A 20,115-nucleotide genomic window follows, 5' to 3' on the forward strand; every position below is an offset into this window, starting at 1 on the left:
ATATTCGCTGCGAATTTAACTTATAAAAAGGGTGTTTCTAGGCTTCAGAGAGCCTTTATATTAGTGCAGAACACTGTACCTTTAATTTAAATGCCCTTGGAGTCTGCTGGGGAAGAGATATAATACTGTCAGTCAGTATGACATGCAGATGAGTGCCATCGATCTTAGAATCACCGCACACTTCACTCATTTGGGCAGTCACGGGGCCAAAACCAGAGTGTGGAGCCACAGTGTGGCGGTGGAGGCAGCAGCAATGGGAGGCCATACAGCACCCTATGACAAAATGGAACCCACCAGCAGTGTGAGGAGACCTGAAAGTGGCACATGGCAGAGTGTGGCGATGGAGACAGCAGCAATGGGAGGCCGTACAGGGACCCATGAGACACTCTGGACCTGGCAGCAGCATGAGGAGGCGGTACAGGGGCCCATGACAGATTACGGGCCTGGGAGCAGCATGAGGAGTCGGTACGGGGGCCCATGGCAGATTACGGGCCTGGCAGCAGCAATGGGAGGCCCGTAATCTGCCAGCACCCTATGACAAAATGGAACCCACCAGCAGTGTGAGGAGACCTGAAAGTGGCACATGGCAGAGTGTGGCGATGGAGACAGCAGCAATGGGAGGCCGTACAGGGACCCATGAGACACTCTGGACCTGGCAGCAGCATGAGGAGGCGGTACAGGGGCCCATGACAGATTACGGGCCTGGCAGCAGCATGAGGAGTCGGTACGGGGGCACATGGCAATTACGGGCCTGGCAGCAGCAATGGGAGGCCCGTAATCTGCCAGCACCCTATGACAAAATGGAACCCACCAGCAGTGTGAGGAGACCTGAAAGTGGCACATGGCAGAGTGTGGCGATGGAGGCAGCAGCAATGGGAGGCCGTACAGGGACCCATGAGACACTCTGGACCTGGCAGCAGCATGAGGAGGCGGTACGGGGGACCATGGCAGATTACGGGCCTGGCAGCAGCAATGGGAGGCCCGTAATCTGCCAGCACCCTGACAAAATGGAACCCACCAGCAGTGGGAGGAGACCTGAAAGTGGCACATGGCAGAGTGTGGCGATGGAGACAGCAGCAATGGGAGGCCGTACAGGGACCCATGAGACACTCTGGACCTGGCAGCAGCATGAGGAGGCGTTACGGGGGCCCATGGCAGATTACGGGCCTGGCAGCAGCAATGGGAGGCCCGTAATCTGCCAGCACCCTATGACAAAATGGAACCCACCAGCAGTGTGAGGAGACCTGAAAGTGGCACATGGCAAAGTGTGGCGATGGAGACAGCAGCAATGGGAGGCCGTACAGGGACCCATGAGACACTCTGGACCTGGCAGCAGCATGAGGAGGCGGTACAGGGGCCCATGACAGATTACGGGCCTGGCAGCAGCATGAGGAGTTGGTACGGGGGCCCATGGCAGATTACGGGCCTGGCAGCAGCAATGGGAGGCCCGTAATCTGCCAGCACCCTATGACAAAATGGAACCCACCAGCAGTGTGAGGAGACCTGAAAGTGGCACATGGCAGAGTGTGGCGATGGAGACAGCAGCAATGGGAGGCCATACAGGGACCCATGAGACACTCTGGACCTGGCAGCAGCAAGAGGAGGCGGTACAGGGGCCCATGGCAGAGTGGCGAAGCGTAAGCAGCTTAAATTGAAGGCCATACAGAGGCCTATGTTAAAAATAATAACATGTTTGGGGCATGATTCATGGCGGATTTAGTCAGTTCTGTCAGGAACTGGTGGTTTGAAATCCAGACTAATCCACGCCTGATTCATTTTCACAAACGTGAGTCTCTCCACACTTTGGGTGGACAGTCGTGTCCTCCGCGGAGTTACAATACCTCCTGCCGCACTAAACACGCGCTCCGATGCCACGCTACTGGCCGGGCATGACAGCCTTTCAAGGGCAAATTCAGCTAGTTGGGGCCAAGGGTCAAGTTTCGTTGCCCAGTAGTCAAGGGGATTGTCTACCTCGGTTGGCAGGGTGCTGTCCAAGTAGGCCCAAGCCTGTTGTTTGAGGTCCTGCTCCAGGTCCACCTGATGCTGCTGCTGCTGCGGCTGGTTAGTAGTTTCCTCACTGCGCTGGTGAAGAAAGCTACTCATCATCGACTGCAGACTGAGGCAGCCGCTGCTGGTGGAGCTGCCACTGCTCCTACCACCCCACCCCTCCCCTGCTGCCATGGCAGCGGAACGCGAGCGCACAGGGCCCACAGTGTCTGAGGATGGACGTTGGCGCAGAAAGGCAGAGACCAACTGACTACATAGGTGGTTTTTATAGTACGTTATTTTGGCCTCCCTCTCAGCAGGTGTGAAAAAGGCCACCATTTTTGAACGGTAGCGAGGGTCCAACAAGGTGGACAGCCAAAAGTCATCCCTCTGTCTGATGGTTATTATTCGGCTGTCGCTACGCAAGCAACCGAGCATGCTATGGGCCATTTGTGCCAAGGAATGCGAGGGACTCCCTGCCTCCATCTCCACAGCATACTGCCACGGTGCGTCTGGGTCCTCTGTCTCCTCCTCCTCCTCTACCAGATGCTCCTGCTCCTCCACTCCTGTCCGCTGAGTGGAAAAACCACCCATTTCACTCAATAATTCCTGAGCACCAATGTCCTCCTCTACCTCCTCCTCTACTTCCTGTCCTGCCCCCACAGGGGTCATGTGGCGTTGAGATCTGTGCGCCACGTCTACCGCACCCTGACCAGCCATTGTTAACAGCATTTGTTCCAGGACGTGCAACAGAGGAATGACGTCGTTCATCCCATAGTCCTGCCGACTCACGAATAGCGTGGCCTCCTCAAAGGGCCTGAGCAAGCGGCAGGTGTCACGCATGAGCTGCCAATAGCTGACATCTAAGTTACACAGGGGAGTACCTTTATCCGCTTGTAACATCAGGAAATCGGTGATGGCCTTTCGCTGTTCGTAAAGGCGGTCTAACATATGTAGGGTTGAATTCCACCTTGTTGCAACGTCACAGCATGAGGAGTCGGTACGGGGGCCCATGGCAGATTACGGGCCTGGCAGCAGCAATGGGAGGCCCATAATCTGCAGGCACCCTATGACAAAATGGAACCCACCAGCAGTGTGAGGAGACCTGAAAGTGGCACATGGCAGAGTGTGGCGATGGAGACAGCAGCAATGGGAGGCCGTACAGGGACCCATGAGACACTCTGGACCTGGCAGCAGCATGAGGAGGTGGTACGGGGGCCCATGGCAGATTACGGGCCTGGCAGCAGCAATGGGAGGCCCGTAATCTGCCAGCACCCTATGACAAAATGGAACCCACCAGCAGTGTGAGGAGACCTGAAAGTGGCACATGGCAGACTGTGGCGATGGAGACAGCAGCAATGGGAGGCCGTACAGGGACCCATGACAGATTACAAGCCTGGCAGCAGCATGAGGAGGCGGTACAGGGGCCCATGACAGATTACGGGCCTGGCAGCAGCAATGGGAGGCCCGTAATCTGCCAGCACCCTATGACAAAATGGAACCCACCAGCAGTGTGAGGAGACCTGAAAGTGGCACATGGCAGAGTGTGGCGATGGAGACAGCAGCAATGGGAGGCCGTACAGGGACCCATGACAGATTACGGGCCTGGCAGCAGCATGAGGAGGCGGTACAGGGGCCCATGACAGATTACGGGCCTGGCAGCAGCAATGGGAGGCCCGTAATCTGCCAGCACCCTATGACAAAATGGAACCCACCAGCAGTGTGAGGAGACCTGAAAGTGGCACATGGCAGAGTGTGGCGATGGAGACAGCAGCAATGGGAGGCCGTACAGGGTCCCATGACAGATTACGGGCCTGGCAGCAGCATGAGGAGGCGGTACAGGGGCCCATGACAGATTACGGGCCTGGCAGCAGCAATGGGAGGCCCGTAATCTGCCAGCACCCTATGACAAAATGGAACCCACCAGCAGTGTGAGGAGACCTGAAAGTGGCACATGGCAGAGTGTGGCGATGGAGACATGGGCCCCCTGGCCACGCTTGACTTTCTGGCCACATAGTCGACATATGGCTACGTTTACTTCCTCGGGAGGCTTGACGAAAAATTGCCACACCGCCGAGTAGGAAACTTTGCCCCCGCTACTCCTCACTGGCTGACTGCTACTTCCTCCGTGCACACCGGCACCACTACTGGCCGTGGTGGTAGGCTGCAGTGGAGCTGGTGCTCTACTCCGTGGCCGTTTGCCTCCACTGACACTGCTGCGACCCTGCTGCCTCCTGGGCAACCCACCGACTGTTTTGCTCGCTACCAAGCTGGCACCCTCTTCTCCTGATGATGCGGAAGCAATAGCCTGATGACGACGAGGCTGCCAAGTGCGATCAGCCTCATCATCATCAATTAGGGTCTCCGCCTCACTACTAGCCCCCTTGGCTGCATGTGGGTCAGGAGACAGACCTGTCTCTAGACCGGCTACCGAGCCACTCTCCTCGCCACTACTTCTTCGCCTGGCTGCTGAAGAGGCGGATGTCTCCCCCCGTTCCTGACCGCCCTCTGTTAGCTCTTCCTCACTGTACAGTGGGGCTGAGCCCACAGCATGCGATACTTCGCTTGTTGAGGGAACACCAAAGGACAGGGGCAGGTAGAGGACACGTGATTTCAGTGGGCTTGCTCCCGGGCCATGCCAACTAACGGTTGTGTCTGACGTACCCACCGACCGTTGGCTGTAGGTGTCAGAGGTGACCTGGGAAGAGGAAGACGACCGAGCCAACCAATCGATGACGGCAGGGTTGTCGGTGGAGACACGACCGCTGGATGACACCGGGAGCACTGGCCTCTGGCTGCGACTAGTGCTGCCTCGACCCCTTCCTCTGCTGCCACGTCTGCTCGCTCCTGAAACATTGCCTCCTCTGCCACTCCTCTGCGTGTTGTCTGACATACTCTTTAATTCAACGATTCTGTGTCCCTGAGTAACGATTCTGTGTCCCTGAGTAACAATTCTGTGTCTGTCTCTGAGTAACAATTCTGTGTCCCTCAGTAACAATTCTGTGTCCCTCAGTAACAATTCTGTGTCTGTCCCTGAGTAACAATTCTGTGTCCCTCAGTAACAATTCTGTGTCCCTCAGTAACAATTCTGTGTCTGTCCCTGAGTAACAGTTCTGTGTCCCTGATTAACAATTCTGTGTCCCTGAGTAACAGTTCTGTGTCCCTGAGTAACAATTCTGTGTCCCTGAGTAACAATTCTGTGTCTGTCCCTGAGTAACAATTCTGTGTCCCTCAGTAACAATTCTGTGTCCCTGAGTAACAATTCTGTGTCCCTGAGTAACAATTCTGTGTCTGTCCCTGAGTAACAATTCTGTGTCCCTGAGTAACAATTCTGTGTCCCTCAGTAACAATTCTGTGTCCCTCAGTAACAATTCTGTGTCCCTCAGTAACAATTCTGTCTGTCCCTGAGTAACAATTCTGTGTCCCTGAGTAACAGTTCTGTGTCCCTGAGTAACAATTCTGTGTCCCTGAGTAACAGTTCTGTGTCCCTGAGTAACAATTCTGTGTCCCTGAGTAACAATTCTGTGTCCCTCAGTAACAATTCTGTGTCTGTCCCTCAGTAACAATTCTGTGTCCCTCAGTAACAATTCTGTGTCCCTCAGTAACAATTCTGTGTCTGTCCCTGAGTAACAATTCTGTGTCTGTCCCTGAGTAACAGTTCTGTGTCCCTGATTAACAATTCTGTGTCCCTGAGTAACAGTTCTGTGTCCCTGAGTAACAATTCTGTGTCCCTGAGTAACAATTCTGTGTCTGTCCCTGAGTAACAGTTCTGTGTCCCTGAGTAACAATTCTGTGTCCCTGAGTAACAATTCTGTGTCCCTGAGTAACAGTTCTGTGTCCCTGAGTAACAATTCTGTGTCCCTGAGTAACAATTCTGTGTCCCTCAGTAACAATTCTGTGTCCCTCAGTAACAATTCTGTGTCTGTCCCTGAGTAACAATTCTGTGTCCCTGAGTAACAATTCTGTGTCCCTGAGTAACGATTCTGTGGCCCTAAAGTCTCTTTGGCCCTAACTCTGTCCCTAATACAGAGAGGTCTGTCTCTCTTGAATGACCGGAGGCTAATGGAGAATTCTAAGATGGCCGCAATTTATAGCTCGACCATTACACAGTGCTGGCTGGCTGGCTGCTGATTGGCTAATGCGATCACATGTCATGAATGAATGCATTATGGGTCAGCGCGCCTTGTCTGCGCGCCTTCCCAGAGATCCCCGCTCCGTCGCCACACATGTCGCCGCCATTTTTGGAAAATTTCGATTCGAATTCGAATCGAATCGAATTTTTCCTAATCTTCTAAACGAATTCCACTTCGCCAAGTTCGATTCGCTCATCTCTATTTCCAGGCAGAAAGAATGGTAAAAATGCAGGCAGGGCACAGGACAAAGCACTCGGGACAAAATGTATGTGAAATGGTTTGATACAGTAATGTTTTACTATGTAATTTTAGTGAATTTAGTGAATGTCACTTTTTGTTATTTTCTAATTTCCCGCCGTTCTGTCCCCGTACGTCCCGACGCTCGCAGGGGACGGAACCCAGGTGACAGATGCCGGCATCCGCCGGAGGACATTACAGGGGACACTGCAGGAGGGACATCATGGGAGCGCAGGACAAGGTAAGAGAAGAACAGATCTCGGAGCAGCGCCGCATGGTAAGCCGGAGTGTAGCTCGCGGTTACTACTTGTGGTACTGAAACTTTACCCCGAGCTACACTCGGGAATACCGCCAGGGAGGCTACGCAGCAAACACATTTCAGTGCCTTGCATGGTGCTCCTGATTAGGGATGAACTGGGGTCTGGTCCAAACCGAACCTAGAAGGAAGCTGTCACTCCCACCCACTCCCGCTCAATCAACTGCAGCAAGAGTATCCCCCACCAAGCAGCTGCATGTACACAAAGGGATAGGGATGCTCATGACATCATTGATCCAATATGGTCATGTGGCCATATAAAGTCATGTCATATAAATAATTTGGCTATGTGGTCATAATAGGTCATTGATATCACAAGCATCCCTGCCCCTTTGTGTGCATGCAGCTGCTGGGCAGGGAATGCCTGGCATCAGTTGATTGGGTGGGAATGGCAGCTTCCTTCCAGGTTTGGTCCGAACCCAAATTCAGACTAAACCCAAACTTATCCTTATTGCCGATCCTCTGAGCAGCACAGCAAACACTTCTGAAAACAGAGGCAGGCCGATATCTAACTAACTAGGAAGCAAACTCATCTAGACTATCTCCTCTTGGTCCTAATGTTAATAAGTGGCCTACCCTGCCCATAGTTAGCCATCAGCAATAATCAGCAAAAGGATGCTGTTCACTCTTTGGTTATCAGGGCTCCTCTGATTTCAGGAGTATCAGGAAACCAACAGCACCAAGTAAGGTAGCTGATGAAGGTCAGTGGGGTCCCTTGGTTTGAATCCTGGCCAGGACATTTATTTGCATGGCGTTTGTATGTTCTCTTTGTGCTTGTATGAGTATGCTCCGGATATTCAGGTTTCCTCCCCCATTCCAAAAGACCTGCTGCTAGGTTATTTGACTCCTGTTGGTCTTTGTTGGCCCTAGTATGTGTATATATATATTAGATTATAAGTGCTTTGAGGGAAAGGACTGATATGAATGTACAGTATAAATAATAATTATACAAAAACTGTAGTTAGCTGGTATGTGGGTCATGTAAACTTATTTACTGACATGAGGAATTTGTAATTGTATCTAAATCTACTAGTGCACCTAACACTCCCTTCCCCCCAGACTGACAATGCTGCTGTTCAAAAGTGCCCCCTGTGCTACTTCATCCAGAGTGGGGGCACTCTAATACAGGAGGTGTGTTACCAGACAGATCACCAGGTGAAAACAAAGCCTAAACAAAAACCTAAAAAAAGATTATATGCTCATGAGACTGAATATATTTAAAGGAGAAGTACAGACAGAGCTCTTTTGGCTGTACTTCTCCTGTGGATTACAGGAGTGCAATTACTTCTGCACTGCTGTGACTCATTTTCAGCTGAAGCCTGCTCCTGGCTGACGTCACTCAGCCGATCCATGCTGGGGAAAGAGGCAAAGTTGGGATCCACCCCAGAGTCTGAAGCAGCACCTGGCTCAGCCTGTCAGTGATCTGCTGAGAGCCTAAACCAGCCGCTCCCTCCCCCTCTACAGCCCAGCACTCCAGTAAGCACTGGAGGTCGCAGAGCAGACAGTGGTGACCGACAGTCACTGCTCTCTACTCCGAGCGGCTGTGATAACTCCAGTGATTAGCTGGCATGTGACCGCTGAGTTCTCACACTTAGAGCTGGCAGGGGACAGATGCAGCATCAGGTAAGTATAAATGGGGGAAAAAAGTCCACACTTCTCTTTTAAAGCTGATTTTCATGGGATTTACCATGACAGAAACAAAACTCTACTAGCTATCTTGAGAAAGATAAGGAAGAAGTGCAGCTGCCATCACTGCTGCCTGAAGTAAAACAGATCTGCATCCCTAAGAAAACAGGGATTTCCTTCCATACAAAAAAATTGGAAACAAAGTTCACCAGCAAACATCAGTGCAGCATAGCATGACATGTGTCTCCTATAAGAAAAACATATGCAAAGCTTTATGTGGCCTTTCAAAAGCTTGATCTAGTGTCCTCAAATCAAAGAGAAGTTCACTTTACTATCAGCTGTGACTGTATAAACAATTATTTAATTTCAATGCTACAAGTAGAAATGAAACCAGGCCAACAGAGCCTTGAATCCTTTGAATTCCCACTCTACTATATTGTATTAGGAAAAGTTTACAAAAAGCGGTCATTCATCTGGCTATCAGCAAGCAATGTCTTTATTGCCAAATTGTCCTTCAGAAGAGGCAATTTACATATAATAGCAAAGTTTTTCCTCTATGGAAATAAAATCCCCCCTTGCAGGAAGGCTGACCCCACACTGCAAGGGTTAAAGTGGTTCTAAATTCAAATAGTTTCTTACCTTCATTCATTCTACGCACAAAGGTAAAAAAAAAAACTTCCAGTAGCTGCTCCCCTCCCCAACCATACCTAAATACTTACCTGAGTCCTGTATTGATCCAGTACTGTGCTCAAATGCAGATCTCACCCCTCTTCCTTCTTATAGGTTTGGCTGAGAGCAGTGGGAGCCACTGGCTCCCTCTGTTGTCAGTAAAATCCAGTGAGCAGGGAGTGGGGGCGAGCCACACTGTTTGTGTGTCTATGGATCTACACAGCATGGCTCAGGAGCGAGCCCGCATGCATGCCACCATAGGACGCAGCTTCCTATGGTAGCACAAAGATAGGAGGAGGAGCCAAGAGTGCCAGCGGGGAAGCCCAGATTTGGGGCAACTCCATGCATTACCCTTGCACAGAGCAGGTAAGTAAAACAACAAGAAAAACAGTTTTACTTTCCATATCCTCAACTCCCACAGGCTCCTCTGCACTGTAAGAATGGTCCCTGCAGTGTCTTTTGCCCCTTGCCCCAGCGGCTGCAGTTCTTCTGACATTATCAGGACCAAAGCTGAGCCCATAGCCCCGCACTGAACGTTAGTCCACAACTGGAGTGTAGGAGAGCAAAGGATCAGGTAAGTAAAACTGCTTTTCCTATCCCTCAGAACTACATGCATATTTAACCCTTGCAGTGCAGAGACAGCCCCACTGGAAAGGGAGAGCTGGGCTTTAAGCCAGCCATACATGTATAGATTTCCTATTCAGCCCGGGGGCTAAACAAATCTTCCCTGCTGGCTACTGTATTCTGACAGCCAGCACCCGCGGCTGTCTGTATACCCAAGCAGTGCCTTCATCTAACTGGATGCAATCACTGTTTGCCTGACAATTTTCCACCTGGCTCCTAAAAAATAAATAAACTATAAAATCAACTTTTGTCAAATGTTTGTGGTGTTAACAATGCCACCCACGGCTCAAGTTTTAGCCAAATTTCCCTTTACAATGCAGATAAATGTACATGTAGAAATATGATAGTACACCCATGTACACTGCACCACAACTCAATATTGCACGGCACATTATGTAATATCCACACGAAGGAGTCCATACTCCATGAAAACAACTCTGTTGTATACATACAATTCCACAAGCACTCCGGCAGACTTTAAAATATATGAATGCAGCAGATCAGAATCAACAGAGTTGTATTACCTAAATCTCTCTTTTCAAATGCTGGTGCCATGCCTGATGAGGACTGCTACCCTTCCTGGGAAGCCCCAACCTGCCCATCACGTCACTGAATTCATGTTTATGAGCAGCTGGTTGCAGGAGATTAACTCAGTGCTAGGAGTACAGGTCTCTCAGGGCCATTTACCAATGCTGCCTGGTTACAGGTTTAGCAAGGAAGCAAAGCGTAAACATGTACACAACTGGATGAAGATTGATATTTTTCTTAACAAATCTGCTATAGGATTCTATTCATAGCTCAACACTGGAAAAAGAACACAGACTTCTTTTGGGACAGTCACACATTTTGCCTCCGGTAGACTTAAATGGGAGTACCTGAAAAATACACAATCATCTTTCATGCGATTTCTTGCCTAGTTATCTAGCTTTACGCAAAGTGCCTGTTCCCCTAATGCCTAACTGTATGCAAAATGTCTGCACAGACACACAAACAAACTCGCGAAGATGCTCAGCTCAAGCATGCATGGGGTCAAACGTCTTAAAGGCTCTGAACACTTTTAGTAACATGTTACACCTATTTTCAGGGTATAACATGATACTAAAGCTGCAGCCCCGCGCTCCTCCCCTCCATTGTCACAATAGTGCGGCTGTGTGGGGCTCTACCCACAGAGACACGTAACATTATTCATTCACAGAGTTTTGTGAATGAATGAACTACAAGTCCCGTCTTCCACTGCAGTAGACAGCTTGTAGTTAGCTAGTGAGTGCCGTCGTAGGTCATGGATTCTTTCTGCTCTTCACTAACTGTCAGCCCATACTGGAGGTACAGACATACAGCTGTACTGACAGTCTGCAGGAGCCTGACATCAGCTGATCATGGGTGCAATGCTCTGCAGCCTCCTAAGAAAAAATATAATAAATTCACATTTTGTGCATTTATTAAGTTTTTTTTTGTTTTTGTTTTTTACATAAGTGCATTTATCCTTTAACCACTTGCCCTCCAGAGGATTTACCCCCCTTCCTGACCAGGCCACTTTTTGCGATACGGCGATATGTTACTTTAACTAACAATTGCGCGGTCATGCAACGCTGCACTTAAATTAAATTTACATCCTCTTTTTCCCAAAAATGAAGCTTTCTTTTGGTTGTATTTTATCACCTCTGCATTTTTTATTTTTTGCACGATAAACAAAAAAAGACTGACAATTTTGAGAAACGAAAACAATATTTTTGACTTTTTTCTATAAAACATATCCAGTAAAAAAAATTTAAAAAATCTAATTTTGTCATAAATTTAGGTGAAAATGTATTCTGCTACATGTCTTTACAGAAAAAAATCCCAATAGGTATAAATCAATTGGTTTACGTGAAAGTTATATTGTCTACAAATGGCGGTATATATAATGAAATTCTTTTTTTTTTTCAATACTAGTAATGGCAGCAATCAGCGACTTATAGCGGGACTGCGGAGGGTATTCTGACACTGGGGGGAACTGACTAACTGCCACTGACATCCCCACTGACACTAATACAGTGATCAGTGCTAATAAAAAGCATTGACCCTGTACTAATGACACTGGGCAGGAAGGAGTTAACATTTGAAGCGATCAAAGGGTTAACTGTGTGCTGTTTTACTATTTTGTCTGTGTGTTCTTTTACGCAGTCCTTCCACCCTGTAGCAGTAGTCCTGCTATAGGGCGGTCGGGAAGAAGTTAACCTCAGCAACACCCTGAGCCTTCAACCCTTTTGCAACTTAACAAAGAACCACTGTTTGCACATCTAAGTTAGCAGCACAAAATGGGGAGGAGTTAAGCAGGGTTAGGGATATGAAACTTTTTTCAAAAACTACTTGTCCAGGAACTAAATCGGTGCCCCAATCTACTTGTCTCTCATGACAATCTATAAATAACTTTTAACCAAAACTGTATTTAAATCTGAGGTGATATTAGGAATATCTGGGGCTTTTAAAAACAAAAGGGACTTTACGGCGACTTAAACGTTTAATATTTTTAACATTGCGCTGTTTATCTCCTCCTCCCTTCCCTGCCTCTCTCCAGCAATGTACCCGGGGACTAGCCAGAGCAGTTTTTTCATTTTTTGCACAAGTTTAAAAAATCATTTTAGGCCTGAAGATTACATAAAACCCCCTAACATGATATATTTTCTGAAAGCAGAGACCCCAGAGAATAAAATAGTGGTAGTTCCAATTTTTTATGTCGCATGATATTACCACAAAATTTCAGTAAAAATACAAGTATGTTAATTTTAGGGCACAAAAAAGCAATAAATTACCCTATTTTTTTGTAAAATATAAAAGATGAAGTTGCACCGAGTAAATATATATCCAACTTCTCAAACCTTAAATTTGTGCACGCTCGTGAAATGGCAACAAACTTCAGTACCCTGTATTTTCTATAAGTCGACACATTTAAAGCGACTTATAGATCATCAGTTTAGCGTTACGGAGGGGGTCTGGTGCTAGAATTATTTCTCTCATTCTGGCGCGCGCGGCGATATGTGACATGTGTATAGCATTCAACGTTTTCATGCGAAGGCGCCCCAGAGTGTGCTTTTACATATTATATGTGCATATATGCGGGGGTGGGGGGCCTCAATTTTTTTTTTGGGGGGGGGTGGCATGTGCTTACGTGTAACTTTCATTTTTCACAATAAAAAAAAACTTTGGTTTTTTTTACTTTTTTTTTTTCACCACATAGGGGACTGAGGGTAGTTGAGTATTGTAGGTGAGAAAAACTGTTGTAAGTTATACCAACCTTATCTCCACTGCCAACAGCATACATTACATTCTCTGTGACTTTACTACTTTTTTTTAGTAACACACAAGCATTCTTACTTCAATCTTGGTGCACTGTGTGTGCTGTAATCCAGTGTGAAGCAGTCTTTGTGGGGGAGCTTCCTGTAAAGAAGACCGGTCACTGCTGCTCTCTCTCCTTGTACAGAATGATTGGTCTTGTCTCCACCCCCTGCTGTAATTTTCTGCAGGCAGTCTGTAATGGATGGAGCCTAATTGGTCCCTCCCACAGCTCTGCACAGGCTATGTACAGCATAGTGATGTCACTGCTACTTTTACAAGGTAAGAACTGGGATTTCAAAGATGTTTGGAGCACACAAGACAGATCTATATCCTTTGTGGATATTGAGGAATATATTTCAATGAATGCTTTTGTGCTGAGAGTTCAGCTTTAACATTGAGATTACTGTAAATTATTCAGAATAACATGAATAATACGTGAATCTCTGTCCAGCCTACAGGCCAAGGGGAACACTTCCCTCAGGAGTCTTTCATTATCAGTACATAATAAGGCAGTGTTGGACAGAGCTCAGTTCTACTGCTTTGTAGTCAACGCCAAAAATATGCAGAATTAAACAGCCATGTCTGTCTTCCTTTCCACATTATATTTGTGACTTAGGAAATGGGACATTTGATGCATGCCTGCTTGCCAGGATGTGACCTGAATTCATATACAAGTCTATGTTCAGTACAATAAAGTCCATTCACAACAGTAACAATAATTTGGTTCTATCTGGAGCTGAGAAAGAATATAGGCAGAAGAAAAAAATTACAGGGAACCACAAGCCATGAACTGCAACAAGCATAGCGCCTGGGGGGGAACTGCTGTCGTTCAGAGAGCAGCTGGAAAGACTACAAACACAACCCGCATACTGTAACCAAGAGGGATCTGGCTGCACCATTTATAACGCTGAGAATCTGACAGTCCACAGACACAAAGCAACTGCCAGGGAATCCGACCAAGCAGCTTGCTTCACTAACTTCAGTAGTGGGTGTCACAATGAACCGCACACGCTGTATATACAATCACTGCAGAATGGGGTCTATGGTATGTATGTGCATACAACACACATCCATAACACACTGCACAAATCACATCCAGAACCTGGAAAATAAATCCTGAACTACAAGCAATAATGAAAAACAACTGTGCAATAAAAGGAATATTAGGGGCCAGGATTCACCACCTGTAGGAGACATGGAACTGATCTGTGACCTGGAATATTCTTCCATGTTCCACCTAGTGATGTATATCACCTCCATCAGATATGTCTGTGTATTGGCCAATGAGAGCGCATGCTTGTGTTTACTTAAACCGATTACCTCATCCTTCACTGAGCTCCAGCATGTCATACAAAACAAAGATCTGCAACAAAGGCAGAACACCCGGCATATAACCTCCAATGTACAGCATGTGTGCAGCGGTAATAGAAGCACACAGGACAGGATTCTATACATTCACATGAGGCTGTACAAGGCATAGACATGCATCGTCATGATTCACTCTGCCCTGCGTGTGTACAATGCATACACATGTTTAGTTATGCTGCACAGCTGCTGATGTGTGCTTCTGCGTCACAAAAGTATACAGAGGAATGGTTGCATGTGACAATGTATACAGAGGAATACATGCATGTGACAATGTATACAGAGGAATACATGCATGTGACAATGTATACAGAGGAATACATGCATGTGACAATGTATACAGACAAATACCTGCATGTGACAATGTATACAGAGGAATACATGCATGTGACAATGTACACAGAGGAATACATGCATGTGACAATGTATACAGAGGAATACATGCATGTGACAATGTATACAGAGGAATACATGCATGTGACAATGTATACAGACAAATACCTGCATGTGACAATGTATACAGAGGAATACATGCATGTGACAATGTACACAGAGGAATACATGCATGTGACAATGTATACAGAGGAATACATGCATGTGACAATGTATACAGAGGAATACATGCATGTGACAATGTATACAGACAAATACCTGCATGTGACAATGTATACAGAGGAATACATGCATGTGACAATGTACACAGAGGAATACCTGCATGTGACAATGTATACAGAGGAATACATGCATGTGACAATGTATACAGACAAATACCTGCATGTGACAATGTATACAGAGGAATACATGCATGTGACAATGTATACAGACAAATACCTGCATGTGACAATGTATACAGAGGAATACATGCATGTGACAATGTATACAGAGGAATACATGCATGTGACAATGTATACAGAGGAATGGCTGCATGTGACAATGTATACAGAGGAATACATGCATGTGACAATGTATACAGAGGAATACCTGCATGTGACAATGTAAACAGAGGAATACCTGCATGTGACAATGTATACAGAGGAATACCTGCATGTGACAATGTATACAGAGGAATACCTGCATGTGACAATGTATACAGAGGAATGGCTGCATGTGACAATGTATACAGAGGAATGGCTGCATGTGACAATGTAAACAGAGGAATACCTGCATGTGACAATGTATACAGAGGAATACATGCATGTGACAATGTAAACAGAGGAATACATGCATGTGACAATGTATACAGACAAATATCTGCATGTGACAATGTATACAGACAAATACCTGCATGTGACAATGTATACAGAGGAATAAGTGCATGTGACAATGTAAACAGAGGAAAACCTGCATGTGACAATGTATACAAATACCTGCCTGTGACAATGTATACAGACAAATACCTGCATGTGACATGTATACAGAGGAATACAAGCATGTGATAATGTATACAGACAAATACCTGCATATGACAATGTATACAGAGGAATAAGTGCATGTGACAATGTATACAGACGAATACCTGCATGTGACAATGTATACAGAGGAATACATGCATGTGACAATGTATACAGACAAATACCTGCATGTTACAATGTATACAGACAAATACATGCATATGACAATGTATACAGAGGAATACATGCATGTGATAATTATACAGAGGAATAAGTGCATGTGACATGTATGCAGACGAATACATACATGTGACAATGTATACAGAGGAATACATGCATGTGACAATGTATACAGTATGGTTCACTGTATCCTGTATACAAACACGTATGATTCAATGTACATACTTTATTCACATTCTACAATATAGATTAATGTATATAGTCAGAGAGGTAGAAATATGTATGCATTCTTACACTGAAGAGTACAGATGTATAAGTCAGTGTACAGTATATGAGGTGAATGCATACACCTCAATGCACAGTGATAGGATATATATGGGGGTACCTCAGCATATACATTGTATTTATGAATCCTTATATTAATGAGTATAGTATATAGTATAGTATCTGGAGTGTGAAAGCAGATATCTCAATGTATACAATGTAAACATAAATATCTATATATAATCTATATCTACTGAAGAGTACAGTTCATAGGTGTACATGTCATGAGTGTGAATGGATCTAATGTCTGGATATGTATGTGTGTATACAATGTACATACATACTGTATATATTCCTTATATTGAGGAGTACAGTATACACATGTCTATGGCAGAGTGTATGAGGTGAATGTACATATAGTGTATGGATAGGTGTGTGTGTGGGGGGGGGGTGGTACCTCAGTATATACAATGTGTCCCAGAAGACTATGGTATATACAGTACACTAAAGAGTATTCCTATGTAAACAATGTGTGTAGTTCTGTGTATACATTGTACTAAACACTTCAACACATACAGTGTAAGAGTATTCATTGTATACAATGTATGGATAGGTATGTGTGTACAATGTATGGATAGGTATGTGTGTACAATGTATGGATATATGTGTGTACAATGTATGGATAGGTATGTGCGTACAATGTATGGATATATGTGTGTACAATGTATGGATAGGTATGTGTGTACAATGTATGGATAGGTATGTGTGTACAATGTATGGATAGGTATGTGTGTACAATGTATGGATATATGTATATGTGTACAATGTATGGATAGGTATGTATGTACAATGTATGGATAGGTATGTATGTACAATGTATGGATAGGTATGTATGTACAATGTATGGATAGGTATGTGTATACAATGTATGGATAGGTATGTGTGTACAATGTATGGATAGGTATGTGTGTACAATGTATGGATAGGTATGTGTGTACAATGTATGGATAGGTATGTGCGTACAATGTATGGATAGGTTTGTGTACAATGTATGGATAGGTATGTGCGTATAATGTATGGATAGGTATGTGCGTACAATGTATGGATAGGTATGTGCGTACAATGTATGGATAGGTATGTGCGTACAATGTATGGATAGGTATGTGTATACAATGTATGGATAGGTATGTGTAAAATGTATGGATAGGTATGTGTGTACAATGTATGGATAGGTATGTGTACAATTACAATGTATGGATAGGTATGTGTGTACAATGTATGGATAGGTATGTGTGTACAATGTATGGATAGGTATGTGCGTACAATGTATGGATAGGTATGTGTATACAATGTATGGATAGGTATGTGTAAAATGTATGGATAGGTATGTGTGTACAATGTATGGATAGGTATGTGTACAATTACAATGTATGGATAGGTATGTGTGTACAATGTATGGATAGGTATGTGTACAATGTATGGATAGGTATGTGTGTACAATGTATGGATAGGTATGTGTACAATTACAATGTATGGATAGGTATGTGTGTACAATGTATGGATAGGTATGTGTACAATGTATGGATAGGTATGTGTGTACAATGTATGGATAGGTATGTGTACAATGTATGGATATATGTGTATACAATGAATGGATAGGTATGTGTGTACAATGTATGGATAGGTATGTGTGTACAATGTATGGATAGGTATGTGCGTACAATGTATGGATAGGTATGTGTATACAATGTATGGATAGGTATGTGTATACAATGTATGGATAGGTATGTGTACAATGTATGGATAGGTATGTGTGTACAATGTATGGATAGGTATGTGTACAATTACAATGTATGGATAGGTATGTGTGTACAATGTATGGATAGGTATGTGTACAATGTATGGATAGGTATGTGTATACAATGAATGGATAGGTGTGTGTACAATGTATGGATAGGTATGTGTTTACAATGTATGGATAGGTATGTGTGTACAATCTATGGATAGGTATGTGTGTACAATGTATGGATAGGTATGTGTATACAATGTATGGATAGGTATGTGTACAATGTATGGATAGGTATGTGTGTACAATGTATGGATAGGTATGTGTGTACAATGTATGGATAGGTATGTGTGTACAATGTATGGATAGGTATGTGTACAATGTATGGATATATGTGTGTACAATGTATGGATAGGTATGTGTGTACAATGTATGGATATATGTGTGTACAATGTATGGATAGGTATGTGTGTACAATGTATGGATAGGTATGTGTGTACAATGTATGGATAGGTATGTGTACAATGTATGGATATATGTGTGTACAATGTATGGATAGGTATGTGTGTACAATGTATGGATATATGTGTGTACAATGTATGGATAGGTATGTGTGTACAATGTATGGATAGGTATGTGTGTACAATGTATGGATAGGTATGTGTGTACAATGTATGGATAGGTATGTGTGTACAATGTATGGATATATGTGTGTACAATGTATGGATAGGTATGTGTACAATGTATGGATATATGTGTGTACAATGTATGGATAGGTATGTGTACAATGTATGGATAGGTATGTGTGTACAATGTATGGATAGGTATGTATACAATGTATGGATATATGTGTGTACAATGTATGGATAGGTATGTGTACAATGTATGGATATATGTGTGTACAATGTATGGATAGGTATGTGTACAATGTATGTGTGTTCCTCAGCATACATAATGTATGGATTCGTGTGTCCCCAGTGTATATATGTGTGTACCTCGGTGCATACAATGTGTAGCTGTATGTGTATGTGTACAATGTATGTGTATGGAAGGTGTGTCTGTCCCCATGCAGTGTAGTGGTCCCTGTCTCTGCGTCAGTCCTGCACTCACATAGTGTTTGGAGGGGTTCCTCCTCTTCTGTACATCCTGCACACACACGTCCAGCACTCCCCGAGACATCATGGTGCTGCGGGTCTCTCTCTAGGACTGGTTCATGGTGCGGGTGCCCCCCTCTCGCTCTCTCTCTCGCCGTGTCAGGCCCGGCTCGTCATGTTGCGGTGACCGAGGCGGACAGCTGGTCAGAGTGGCGGCTCCTCTCTCAGTGCCATGTGCTGATTACACTGCCATGTGCGGGGAGGAGGAGGGGCGCCCTCTGCTGTCTGCCCACCCAAAGGAGAGCCTGCCCTCCGATATATAATAAGCGTTGTCCGTTCCTCTCATCCCTCAGTCCCGGGGCTCGGTGGTCGGGGGGGGGGGGTAAAATGGGAGGCGGCCAGGGGAACCACACCTCACCGTATCCCGGGGATGTGAAGAAAGACCCGCCAAATCTAAAATCCTGAGCAAACAGATATCACTTAGGGCTTCCCTCAGGAGAACAATGACGAATACAGTCATGTGTTACATGTTACAATGGATCTGTAGGGAAAAGACTTTCTTTTACTTTCGGATGGAGTAGTGAGGTGTTAGACCCAGGGGGGTGATACAAATAACTGAACGTTCTCTCTTCTGGTGCTGTTGCTCATAGCAACCAATCAGCTTCCATCTTTCCACACAGCTTAGCAAAAATGGAAAAGCTGATTGGCTGCACTTAGGTTAAGGGCAGGGGGGGACTGACCATTTGGAAACTTGGGCACTGCCCAAGGGCCCGAGGTCAGTAGGGGGCCCCATGAGATGCCCCTGGTACCTTTTTAATAGGCTTTTTTGAGTTTGGGCAAGGACACAGGGGCCCATGATCTCCTATTGCCCGGGGGCCCCATAAGTTGTCAGTCCGCCCCTGGTTAAGGGGTCTGCATTTACCAAAAAAACTGCCCATTTTTTGCGTTACGGCGCTGCATTACTTTAACTGACAGTTGTGCAGTCATGCAACGCTGCACCCAAATTAAATGTATGTCCTTTTTTCCCACAAATAGAGCTTTCTTTTGGTGGTATTTGATTGCCTGTGCGTTTTTATTTTTTGTGCGATAAAAAAAGCAACAATTTTGAGAAAAAATATTTTTGACTTTT

General features: G+C 45.3%; 1 protein-coding gene across 4 annotated transcripts in view; it reads right to left on the reverse strand.

Annotated features, from left to right (window-relative positions):
* Positions 1–19,341, reverse strand: part of SH3PXD2A (SH3 and PX domains 2A) — a 433,998-nt gene extending 414,657 nt beyond the window's left edge. For all 4 annotated transcript variants that reach the window (XM_089690260.1, XM_089690261.1, XM_089690259.1 and 1 more), the window contains exon 1: positions 19,003–19,341. In XM_089690260.1, the coding sequence (XP_089546386.1) occupies positions 19,003–19,074 (72 nt within the window). In that variant the 5' untranslated portion in view covers positions 19,075–19,341. The remainder of the gene's footprint in view (positions 1–19,002) is intronic.
* Between the last annotated feature and the right edge of the window lie 774 nt (positions 19,342–20,115).

This window comes from Staurois parvus, unplaced genomic scaffold (genome assembly GCF_062004578.1).
Source record: "Staurois parvus isolate SC_StPar_1 unplaced genomic scaffold, SC_StPar_1.0 ptg000525l, whole genome shotgun sequence".
NCBI lineage: Eukaryota > Metazoa > Chordata > Amphibia > Anura > Ranidae > Staurois > Staurois parvus.